The 12,973-nt window shown below is 34.9% G+C and overlaps 1 protein-coding gene and 1 long non-coding RNA gene across 2 annotated transcripts; one reads left to right on the top strand and one right to left on the bottom strand.

The window, feature by feature from the left end:
- Positions 1-2,540: 2,540 nt before the first annotated feature.
- Positions 2,541-3,681, bottom strand: LOC110715191. The gene is made up of 2 exons (XM_021893763.1): positions 3,199-3,681; positions 2,541-2,820 (listed from the first exon to the last, which is right to left on the bottom strand). Exons 1-2 carry the CDS (start codon positions 3,479-3,481, stop codon positions 2,726-2,728), a joined length of 378 nt encoding a protein of 125 aa, XP_021749455.1. The 5' UTR covers positions 3,482-3,681; the 3' UTR covers positions 2,541-2,725.
- A 6,258-nt stretch (positions 3,682-9,939) lies between these two features.
- LOC110715194 lies at positions 9,940-12,379 on the top strand. The gene is made up of 3 exons (XR_002510254.1): positions 9,940-10,270; positions 10,364-10,439; positions 12,306-12,379. It is a non-coding gene; the product is annotated as an uncharacterized LOC110715194 (long non-coding RNA).
- Positions 12,380-12,973: the final 594 nt, after the last annotated feature.

Below are 12,973 nucleotides of genomic sequence, written 5' to 3'. Positions count from 1 at the left end.
GTACCGTGACACGGGAAACCCCACCGTCAGACGGGAAACATTCCCGTGACACGGTGCAATTTTAGAGGGGACGCGGGAATTTTTTAGTAAACGGGACAGAAAACGCGTTAAGGGTTTACGCGGAAAGGACACGGAAATTCCCGTGTCACAGCAGGTTTCCCGTGTCACGGGAAATCCCACCGTCAGACGGGAATGATTCCCGTGACACGGTGGATTCCTGCCGTGGCGCGGGAATTTTCAGCCCGCTTTTCCGTCTAAATACATTTTTAACTCTAACTTCGTTCAGCATTTTAAGTGCCAATTGATAATTTCGAACCTTTTTCTGATTTATTATTATTTGGGCTAAAATAAGGAAATAAGGAAATAAGCAAATAAAATAAATAAAAGGTTTGGGCCAAAATTAAATAATAAAACAATAAAAAAAAAGGTTTGGGCTAAAATCAAATAATAAATTTGGGCTGAAATAAAATCTATGCTTTTACCAAACATCAAGACTAATCCATGGATTGTTCAAAAATACGAATTTTATCAAATACGATTTTTAAAGCACTCTCGGGATTAAATACTGAACCCGACCAATAGTGGCGGTGAAAGGTTGTTCATCATCGGGTTTGGTTTTGGGGAGACATTTTTAGGTGTCTACAACTATCAGATGAACTTGATCTTGAATAGCTTTTTAAAACCAACATTATTTGTGTTAACTTTAGTAAAAGTTTTGTGGATGTTTTGAGTGTGTATTGCAAACCATTCACATAGTCTTTATATAGAATGAAATGGACACATTTGTTCAGATACTACGATTCACATAGTTGGCATAACAATTTTCAATCTTAAGGTGACTATGACTACACAATTCCAACAAATAACATAGATGTGACTATAGAGGCAAACATTTCATTGTGATAAGGATTACACAATCCATAAATAGACATGTATGTGACTTTCGGAGGCACACAAACATTGTGAAAAGGACTTTACAAAACCATAAAGACTAGACAATGTTATAAAACATGCATTACACAATACCGTAAAGATTACACAATGTCATCGATAAGTGTACACAATGTCATAAACAAGACTACACAATGCCATAAATAATATTATACATAGTACAGGGGAAGAATCAAGAGGGGGCTAGGGTACGCCATGGCCACCCCCTTGATTTGATTTAAGAATTAATTTTCTATCTTAGTATGATATATATTCCATAACTAAGTTGGTTAAGATGTGAGATTTTAAGGATTTCTTTTTAACAGCTAGAGTTAGACTCTTTACACCATTATTATTATTATTATTATTATTATTTTAATCCTCCAATCTTTAGATATCAACGCATCACTGATGATTCCCTAACTTTCACATTATTTATTAGCGGGCTTGTTTCATTTTGGATCTGTAAGGAGGTTGTGCCCATCGTAGGGGATCCTTCTCCTTATATGCCCATGGCCCTTTAAAAGCCTATGACTTTACACTTTTTAGGGTGTATTAATATTTGAATTCCTAACTGTTTGGGGGACCTTGAATTAGAGTTGATCCTATCATTACGCTTTTTTGTAAGAAACAAGTAAGGAGTCGCCAATGAGTTTTAGGAAAACTCATAAACCTCGTTCATACTTTTCTTCCAAGTAGAGTTCAAGGGATATTTAGCATGAATCATAAGTTTTCCCCATGCCCAAATTGGTCTACGTGTACCAGAAATGAGTTCGGGAGTGAGGGTACTAAAATAACGTTCCCTTTAGGGGGAATCGCTATTCTAGCCCTAGTGCAGCCTCTACTTGCTCTTCATTTTTTTTACTATTTCATCACCAACAATATATGCAACGTGGCTCCTAAAAACTAAGTTAGTTGATTTATTTACAAACATTAATCACGTAGGAATTACATTGCAAAAGTCATTATTCTTTTGTTATTCAAATTCGTGAAAAGAACAAAAAATAAACAATGTTCGCCTTGACAAATGTGACAAAACAATCAATTAATTATTCAAATTCAAGTCTTGATTAACACAAGAATGCTCTATGTGAATTAAATTAATTAAAAGTTTTTTAAAGTGATAAAACAACACTATTTATTCATTTAAAGTTATTTAAACCATAAAAGAAAAGTGATTTATATATGTGCTCAGGAAACTAACCGTTTTTCTTTTATATTACATCTCCGTTTAATGCGTTTATGGACTTTCTTTATTCTTCTTACCTTCAAGGATTTCAATGGATTCAATTAAGGTTGAAAAGTATTTGCGAAGAGAGAAGCACTACTACAAAAATTAGCAAAGAGATCCGTTGAAATATGCCTGAGAGACCTCTTTATAACGGGTCTCTATCTCAAGGGTTTGTTTATGAAAACAAAGAGACCCATTGTCACTTATAGTGGGTCTGTTAGGTAAGAAAAAAGTTAATATTTAAGAAGACAAAGAGACCCGTTATGAGAAATATGGGGTATGTTTAGTTGTATCAAACAAACCTATCATGTCAAATAATGGGTCTGTTTGTTCTCTACTTTTTTTTTTAAAAAAACAATAATAATTTTTGCGGTTTGCTTTTGAATTTTGAAAATTTCGTTATTTATGCTCCATAAATATTTGCAAAAATTTCATATATTGTAATTTAAATTTGAATTTATTGAAATTTACATAAATTATTACATCATGTAAAATTGATGTGAATGATACTAAAGATCATCCAACATATAAAACTCAACAAAAAAAATTACAATAATAATTACATTAACAAGGGTTGAGTTCCATTTCGATTGAGTACTCCATTTCGGCATTTCTTATCTCCGTTGAGAATTTTGTGTGATATGATGAATTAAGCAAATCTGACAAAAACAAAAACAAAATAATTCATCATTATAATTAAGAAACATTCTACACTAGAAAAATTATATTAAAACACATTCAATTATTTTCATAAAAGTACAAACAAAATTGCAATCAATCATGAATGTAATACTCTGCATGAAGGCTATTCTCAATTAAAACCAATTTTTTTTAGAAATTTTCAGCAAAGCATTAACGACGATGAAGACCATCGACTAATGCAAATTTATCTTTAATATAAAGCAGAGTGTACAATTATACAAAGCCTTTGAGATCAGATCTAATAGTACAATTTACTCCTTCAATAATTTCTCACCAACAAAAAAATCAAGAAAAGAAAACCCATATTAAAGGAACAAATTACATGAAAAACTAACCTGCATATAACATCAATAGGAACATGAAGAACATTTGAATCTGTCGAGCTCTGGCTAACGAATCGTTGTGGATCGGAGGAAGGAGAAAGATGAATTCGCCAGAAGCGGCGGTTGCTGTGACGGCGGTTTTCTCACGAGTGTGGCACTTCGGAGGCGCCGGTGATGAAGTGTTGGTGGGTTTACGCTTTTGGTTTTTGCGGCAAGGAGCTGGTGGTTCTGTTGCCGGAAAATCGCCGAATTTTATGGAGGATGCGCGGGAATTAATACTCCGTTTGTTTTTCATGTGAAAATATGATGCATTATTTCTGTAAATATGATGCTTTATTTCTGTAAAGAATTCAATAGAGGAAGAGGAGGATGTGAGGGCGGCTAATTAAAAGAGAGGATGAGCTAGGGTTTTAATTTGGGGTTTGGGTTTTGAAGAAAGAGAATGAAAATTAAATATCATTGTTGCTGCATTTAAGGACACGGTGATTAAAAACAAATAATAAAAAAAGAAGTACGAATCCAATATGGGCACTCGTTATTGCTACAAGGAACAAAGGTAAAAGACCCGTTAACAATGAGAATGGGTCTCTTATCTTTCTAATAAGCCAAAGATGTGGGACCTAACATAATTTAGAGACCCGTTGAGTTTGACAACAATTTTTTTATCTCTCTTCTTTTGTCATTAATACATGTAAGAGACCCGTTACAATTAATATTAGATCTCCTTTATCAAACAGACCCGTTGGTTAAATAATAGGTCTTTAATTGGGGGTCTCTTTTTCAAGTTTTGTAGTAGTGAAGAAAAGTAGTATGATAGTAAAAGAACCTAAGAGATTAGGGTTTTGAGAATTCCAGGGTTGGAGTTTTGATTTTTCCGTCCCCTTTAGGGTTGAACGAAGACCCCTATTTATAGGCGTAGGAATATAGGTTTAGGGTTTTAGAGCCGCGCCGTCAGGTGGTGCGCAAAACTCGCTGAGCAACACTGGGTGCAGGCGCGCGCATCTTACTGAGTTGCGCTCGGTGCGGTTTGCCTTATACGAAAATACACTTTTAAAACTTCCATAACTTTTGATTGCAAAGTCGGATTAAGGCATGTGAGAAATCATTGGAGAGATCTGAATGTCTAATTTCCATAGCCATTAGAATTAGGTTAAGATATGTTATGGATCAAAAGATATGGTTGTTGGAGTGTAGGGGTGTCGGTTTTAGGGCCCGGTTTAGTGTTTTGATCATAACTTCTTCGTTTGAACTTGGAATTGGGCTTATAATATACCGTTGGAAAGATCTTTGAAAGGGCTATCCATATGTATTAGCCTTGTATCAACAAAAACAAACTTTTTTCCTCTCCAGGCGGCAAGAATTAAGTCATAAACAACCACAAAGACAAAGCACGATGCAAGCTTATCACCAGGATTTCATGTTTTCTTCTTCTTTTGTTTCAAACCCTTCCCCCTAAAAAGTCTAGAATAGGTTCTCCTTATCCATGTGTCTATGTGTCACATTTCTTACCTTCTTCATAAATGAGCATCTCTTTCTTACATTCGATCATGTGATTAGCAAAAAAAAAAAAAAAAAAAAAAAAAAAAAATTGCCGAACCGAACACAAGGTATACCAATGATTTGAGGTACCTTTGCAACCCATTCATTCCCCATTAACCATTCAATCACATGTCCATTTCTTCATAAACCACTTTGAGCCTCGTCTAACAATTGACCTTATTTATTCAACCCACATTCACCTAACCCTAGGATGGGAAAGTGTGAAATTTGTGTAACATTCAAAAAAGTAAGTGAAAAAAAACAACAAAGCAACAATAAAACAATGTCTAAGGGCAATTGTTCCAATGTCTTTGATATGAACACGTTTTAAATTGCGTCTCTCATCGAGTGCTTGGTACCGTGCCTGAGAAACATGAATGCTAAGTGAGTGATGGACCGCATGATCAGATATTGCCTACATTGATTCAAAAGAATGAAAAAAAAAAATCAAAGAAAAAAATAATAATAATATTGAAAATAAACTTGCAAAATTCAAAATTTTCAAATTCACAATTACACATCTTGGGGATTCTCTCGGGTCTTGAGCCTTGTACCCTTTTCTTCTTTAAACCATCAACTTAACCATATTACAACCCTTGAAAGACCTCTTTGAGGTGTACACACACTTGTGCAAAGTTCGGCAAGAGCTATGTTCGGCCTGATTCCTAACGGATACGTAGGCAACCTCTGATTGAGCTGCGGCCACATTCATATGCATGATCGAGTCGAATAGAATATCCAATGCTTATCCCTATGTCCCTATCCATCTAGAGCTAGACTTTGGGGCTTGAACCCACATCAATTAGCCTACCTAGCCTAAAGGGTTACCATTTAAACTCTTCTCACATCTCTTTCCATCACCATAGCCTTTGCAGCCTCACCTTAGTATCACTTTCACACACTTCTTTCACACATACATAGCCAATCATCTTCCCTTAGGAACCCTTATCATGAAATCTTGTTTCCCTACCGCGCATGCTTCATCATCTTTCAAGATAACATTCATTAAAAGAAACATTGTATACTTGCTTAGCTTCATGACCTGAGCAGTTCATTGTTTCACACATCGGATAATGTGTTGAGCAACATTTATATATCAATGATTTGTAATCATACAAAGCATATCGTCTTGATTTGTAATCATACAAAGCATATCATGCTTAGCTCCTTGACTTAAGCAATGTTCATTATGCAATAATCACTTCATCTATATACGTGCTTAGCTTCCAGACCTAAGTGATGTTCAAGGTCGTTTCTTTACACCATATATGATGCTTAGCTCCATGACTTAAGTTCATTCATCTATCGTATCACATGATGTAAATGTCTTTAGCCTCTTGGCCTAAGAACATGCATGATGCATACATTATTTTCAAGACAAGCAATTCAATCCATACGATTCATTTCGTCTTGCTCAAGGAGGAAGTTCAAAACTTCTTCCCTTTTTCATCTTTTTCTTTTGGGGAAGTTCAAACAAAACTTTCGTCTTATCGAGGGAAGTTCGAAAACAAATCTTCACTTTTCACGTCTTTTTTTTTTCTTCAGGAGCAAGTCGGTACCTTCCACTTGTCTCACGACAAAAATGACGGGAAATTTTTTCTTTTGCATTTTCTGTTGCTTGTGTTTGCACACACACACCATATACACACACAATACAAGTTATACACATGACATATCATGTCAAGTCAAGCTATTAGTCAAGTCAATCATAGTCTATCGAGTCCCCAGGCAAATTTTATTTTGCAGGTCTCAATTACAGCCTACGTCCGGGGACAAGCGGACCATCTACAACCCACGTTTAGGGACAAGCGAACCATTTATAGCCCACGTTCAGGGATAAGAGAACCATCTACAGCCCACGTCCAAGGACAAGCGGACCATACACAACCCACGTTCGGGGACAAACGAACCATCTACATCCCACGTTCGAGGACAAACGAACCATCTACAGCCCACGTTCGGGAACAAGTGAACCATCTACAACCCACGTTCGGGGATTGACAAGCTAAAGTCGTATCACCTAATCAAAAGTAATTCCTAAATCCTCTAACTAATGTAGATAGGGAAGTAGGGTTGAATCCACATGGAAACTAGTTTTTCTATTCCTAATTAATTATTATAATCTAAATTATTAAGTAACCAAATTATTATTGTAAAAGGTATATAAGCTAAGGAGAGTAAAGTAGGGAAGAGTAAGAATAGAGAAAATTAATGAATAAAAGACCTAGATCATAGGTTCACTAATAAGTAATATTTTAGGGTAAAACATAGTAGTCAATCATCAATGCATCAAAACCAGATCATAAAGGGCTTTCGCTACGTATTACAATCACAGAATTAATCTACCGGTATTAAATCTCATCTCTCGAATCTTGACTTAACCATTTATAAATTAACCTGCCTATTGAAACTAGGCCTAAATATCAATTCTCATCTCTCGAATCTCGAATCAATATTGCTAAACTCATACATAAAAGACCAGCGCTAATCTAGTTGCATAGCATTAAATCAATCAATAGGAAATTAATCAAGCATTGACAAACAACAATAATAAATTACCACTTCATATTATTTATGGATCCCCATAAACCCTAGAAAGAAAACTACTCACACATAATTAAATATAAACTAAACAAAGCAATTAAAGGAGACATGATAAGGATCAAAGCAAAGAAAATAAGTAATAAAGGAGAGAATAAATAGTACCAAAAGAAAGAAATATAAAATTGCATAAACTAAGAGTTTTGAGAGAAAAATAAGAGAGAGATAATACTAAGAATTTAATTAAGAGGAGAGAGAGAAAAGTTAAAGAGAGGAAGAGAAAAGAAAACTAAAACTCAAAAAAACTAATTAATAAAACTAAAACTAAACTAATGAAAACTTAAAACTAAACTAAGATAAACTAGTAATTAAAAGCTAACTAAAGAAAATCTCCACCGTAAAACTACTACTTCTCCACCTTAAATAAGAAAAGAAATAGGAGTTCAATACAAGTCAACTTCTTCTAATTCCCACTCAAAGCCAAAGCTGCGGGAACTTGGAGCAAAACAACGAAGCCCAATAGATGAAGTAACATGCGCTGAAATCCGCCTGATCAGGCCAGGCCTTGCCCGATCGGCCCATCTTTCTGGGAGCGAGCTGGGCTTCAAAGCTCTACCTCCCTTTTGTTCTTGGACTTGGTCTTTTAGAGTTCATTAGCCCAAATTCATTCACTTATTTGGTCCGTCGTGATATAATAACTTGTAAAATCTAGGGTATTCTTTCGTATCAAGTCTTTAATTACCGAATTAAATTTCTCTAACTCGGCCTTGGGCTTAAAATATACGGTCATAAAATATGCTTCGTCTCTAATATATTTGTAGTGATTCAATAAGCTCTGAAATTGTCATAATTCTGCAAATTCCTACAAAATAATACCAACTCTACAAAAATATTAAAAACGTATATTAGTAATAAAAATAGCTCCGTAGAGCTCAAATAAGCACAAATATGACCATGGGACAGGGAATAAAAAAATATATATAATAGACTCATCAAACTCCCCCAAGCCAAACATTTGCTTGTCCCTAAGCAAAGCAATGAATAAATAAATTAATACTTTACCCAAAAAAAAAAATTTTAATTAATAAATATAATTCAAGGTAAATCTGACAAACAAGTATCAAAGTCAACCAATCAAATCCGTCCAACTACCAATCTTTCCTAACAATTGTCAAATAGAGAAAACCACAAGAGCATATAGAATTCAAGATTAGTGCTCACACACTCAACTCTCATTTATGTGGCGAGTAAAAGATGTACTCGATCGCTCCCCAACCAACCCCTTTAATGTGAATAATGCCCTCCCAACTCACACTCTCGTATGTTTAAAAAGACAAGCACTCAACCTAATAGTCGACTCGAAATATGTCAAATCATTCTTAGAATTGATAAACAACTAATTTCACATTCACAAAACTCTATGCACAAAGGTCGGAAGGTCTTCAAATCTTGTAATGTAAGGCTAGGATAAAAGGGTAGGAAATATTTGAGAAAATGTGAGAGTAAATCCATGCTTAAGACCGGGAGCCAAATCCTAATAAAATCAAGATCAAAAATAAATAATGACCAACAAATCTCCAACATACTCAACTCCACCAAAAATTCACCAAATACAACTCCAATCATATCAAATAATTTTCAACACTTACAATTTCACTCCTAAAATATAATAATGTAAAACTTGAGTGAATAAACAAACTTTACTAACAAACATGAAAATTTTCATTGAAACTCAACTTCTAAAATTTTTTCTTTCTTTTGATCAACCTCCAACTAGAACATTTAATTTGAACATTAAACAATTTTTTTTTCTTTTGCTCTTTTTTTCTATTGAAGTTCACCTATTTTTTCACTTTTTTTTTTTTTGAATTTCTCTTTTTTTCTCATAACATCATACTTTATTTTTTTCAAGAAGATTAAACTTTCAAACTCATCAAAAATAAACTACGATCAAGAACAAAATAACTTCTCAAAACCCACCCAAATTGTGCAAATAATAAGCACACTACAAACTCCCTCAGCTCACTCACTAATAGCTCCCCAAGCCAAATTTGGGACTAGTAACCAATGGGGCAAAATGGGCTTGTAATGTGGTTTATAAACAACAAAAAGTCAAGGCAACAACATGGGTAAGCAAGAAGGGAACGAATGTATCTAAAATCATCTGAAGGTTACCTAAAAGAACAGATGCCTTCGTCCTCCACAATGTGCATAATAATGAGTCATATAAACATTACTTATAGTTGCAAACCAATACTCAAATTCATTGACATACTAGGAACTAACACACATTCCTAACCAAATCAACTAGTCAAGCGCCATATTCACAAGTAGTTGGCCAAAATTGACGCATGTTAAGGTTTCAAGGTAATCAAACAACAAATCATGATCAACTTGTAACGCCCCATATTGTTGAACTAATAAATTTTGAATTATTATGTGTATAATGTTGTTTTCTATTAAAATAATAACACTTTTAATTTATGATTGATAAGAGTGTAAAACTAATTTAAAATATTAATTGTTAATTATTTATTTACGGTTTTTAGTTGAGCCGGTTGAGGCGAATTATACCGAGGTTACTTTTATGGACTGAACCAATTTTCGGTGTTTAGGCTATAACCTAGGAGGTGTTGGGCTGATTTGGCATGGGATTGGAGTAGTATACAAGTATTTGATTGGTTTTTGGAAGTTAGATATTGGATTCTTTCATTTGACTCTTTAATTGCCAAGTTAATGCTCCCCTTAATTCTTGCCTTCAATTTATATTCTCTTGCCTCTTACAACTCCCAAACCCATTATATTTGCTGCCCTCATTAAGAAAACAATCATCAATTTCTTTTCCCATTGACCATGGGAATCAATCCTCAAAAGTTTTTGCACTCTTCCTTCTTTCACCTCCATATTACATCTCCTTATTTCTCAATTCTTGTGAGATTTGTTGCTGGGTTTCATTGTTGCAAGGATCATCATATTTTCCCTCTCAATTTGGCTGTGAAAATAAGTAAGTTTAATGGGTTTAACCCTTCCCTTCTCGTCCCCCTCTTGTATGGTTTGTTATACATGCATCTTCTTATTTCAATCTTGTTTTGTATAGGTTTTCAAGTTCATCAAGAGGACTAGTTTGTATTGAGTTCTTCTGGTTTCTTGGGTTTTATCGGAAGTGTATCGAGGTAACTAGAATTATTCCATACTCTAGAAATCATGGGTGGGTTAAGATAAGATTAGACGCGTCTAGGATTTGTTATTCGGGTTTTCGGTTGCGGTTTCTAATAAACTTGTAATAATCTGTTTTGTGGTGTATTTTGCGTGTGAAATGGCTGCTTGTGGTTCATTTTTTTTTTCTCTTTACATTATCATGTCTATTATTGGGGTTTTTATCATGTTTATTTGTGTAAAGGAAATTGGCCTGAATGGAGTTGTCTTGGTCTCGTTTTCTTTCGATTATAATAATGGTTGTTGTGTGCTTTTGGTTCAAATACCTTCTGCCTACTTATTTACTCTGCGTGAGGTATGCTAGAAATTGTAAGTGCATTTCTTTGCCTTGTTGTCATGAATCTCATGAATTAAATCTCCAAAAGCAAGTGTTGTTATATTTAAACTAGTTGAAGTAAGCATGCTCTAATAATAATAATCTCGTCTAAGTCACAATCTGATATATATATTCACATGCTATGTCATCGTTGCTGCTGCAAGTTCATACATCTTACCATGATCTTATGCCTATTTATTGATGTTTTGATTGTTGGTTTCACATGTAGCTATTAGTATAATTGTGGGTAGTATTAGCTGAGCAAAAAAAAAAAAAAAAAAAAAATAGGATGATCTGATGATTGTGCATAGTGGGTTTGGCAAATATTCGTGGTTATATACTAAGTTGTTCGTGGTAACTTATCTTGATTAATCATTTGATTGAAGTACTAAATACTATACATTGGGTAACTTTATTTATGTATGTAATTTTATATTTTAATTAGTCGTATAAAGATAGTTGATTTTTCTATGTATTTAAACAATAGGTAGTGATGGAAATTTTGAATAAGCAGCAATGTTGATTTAAAATTCTGAGTGTTTATATAGAGTAAAAAAAATGGTTTTAAAGTGTCAAGTAAGTTGTCGACGTCGTTGTGCTTTAAAGTAGAATAACACTGTTTTTAGCACCGCTTCGCCAAGGGTTGTGTACGGAGTGTATTGTGATATTTTGTTATAATTAGCTTCGTACCCAAATACAGACAATAAGAGTGACACCTTAGTATGATATATGAGTTATTTTATATTTTGAAGAATTTTGAAGTTAAACTCTTTCGAAGAATTTATATTGAATTTTGGTTTTAGAAGTAAAGACCTGCAGTTACTTTAAATTGGGGTTGATGATCCCTAAATGTGTTTAAATGATTTTTAAGAAGTATGTTTATAAATTTTATATATTTTTTGTGAGTGTAAGACAACCATTGGGCTGCGGAATTCAATGGTTGGAACATGCCAACATCTTGGGCTGCGGAATTCGAGTAGGAAAACTGGGAGTTTGGTCATTCTCAGACGCAGACGGCTGCGGAATCGTCTGTAGGTTCGCCCTGACAAACCTTTGATGGTGGGCTGCGGATTTCACCGGCGTTCATATTTTATATGCTTGCCTCACTATAAATCTTATTTTCAAAAGGGTTAAAATTTATTTATTTTAAAGATACTATTGTTTTGGGAAGGGACCTTTACAAGTGTTAATTATCGTCTATATGAGTTACTAATTGTTTTGAGTTACTATATTCAATTCTAATTTCTTGTGGTAATATTTTTTTTCTTACGCTGTTATATTTACATGCTTGATCTGTATTATAATCATGATTCCATGTTTTATTTATTTATTTATTTTTCCCTCGAGTTTAACTGGTAAATATTATTTGAGTTGATGTTCCCACATGTTGTTAAGTTTTGTGCTAGTGTCTAAGCTTTTCTATAGTACTTAGCTTTGTATTTCTACAAGTACTAGGAGAACTGCTAGTTACTCCCCGCTGATTGTGGAACCTTAATGTTATTTGCAGGTGAAGAATAGTTCCTTTTGAGTCTGGGCTGAGAGCAGTGTGTTTACTTTATTTCTTAGCAGTTTTATAGACTTTGATTAGGGGATTTTGCTCCCACCAATCGGAATGCGCCACGTGGGCCAATCAGGTCCTGCCAAGTGTCCCCCAGTTGGAACTGTCAGGGCTTGCCACGTGGCACACGCTTATTCGTCCACCTTGGACCTATTATGTCATGACATGTGGCATACTCCATGCCTAATGGAGAAACCGGCCACCCAGGCCCAACTTCCGAGGGAAGCCTAATCAGCCCTAGGTTGACCTAAACCTAGGATGGGCACGTTTCCCAAGGTTATAAATACCTCCCTTAATCCTCATTAAGGGAGATTACACACGAATAACAGGCTGATCACGTTACAAAAGCAGATTACCTACATTAAACACTCTCACCTAGAGAGACTCAATCACTTTAATTTCCGCATTAATTACTCCTTAATCAAGTACTAACTTGACCGTTGGAGGCGGAGCTCCCACCACCAGGAGTCTCCGTTGTTTTGCAGGTACAGGCGTCCGGTTCCAGTCTCGGAATTGTAACTCTCCCGCAGGACATCAGAAAACCCCGAAACATTTGGCGCCGTCTGTGGGGAGAGTACTTCTGAGATGGCATCCAAGTCTGTACCGACTCCTGAAGA

The sequence above is a fragment of the Chenopodium quinoa genome, unplaced genomic scaffold (assembly GCF_001683475.1).
Source record: "Chenopodium quinoa cultivar QQ74 unplaced genomic scaffold, ASM168347v1, whole genome shotgun sequence".
NCBI lineage: Eukaryota > Viridiplantae > Streptophyta > Magnoliopsida > Caryophyllales > Amaranthaceae > Chenopodium > Chenopodium quinoa.
The sequence above is the reverse complement of the archived record's forward strand: the minus strand, read 5'-3'. Positions and strand labels throughout refer to the sequence as shown.

What these genes read in the sequence shown, in the direction of transcription:
- LOC110715191 (XM_021893763.1), bottom strand. Translation starts at nt 3,481, where the DNA reads ATGAAAAACAAACGGAGTATTAATTCCCGCGCATCCTCCATAAAATTC. An exon ending in CCTATTGATGTTATATGCAG is followed by an intron (nt 2,821 to 3,198) that starts GTTAGTTTTTCA and finishes TGTTTTTGTCAG; the next exon opens with ATTTGCTTAATTCATCATAT.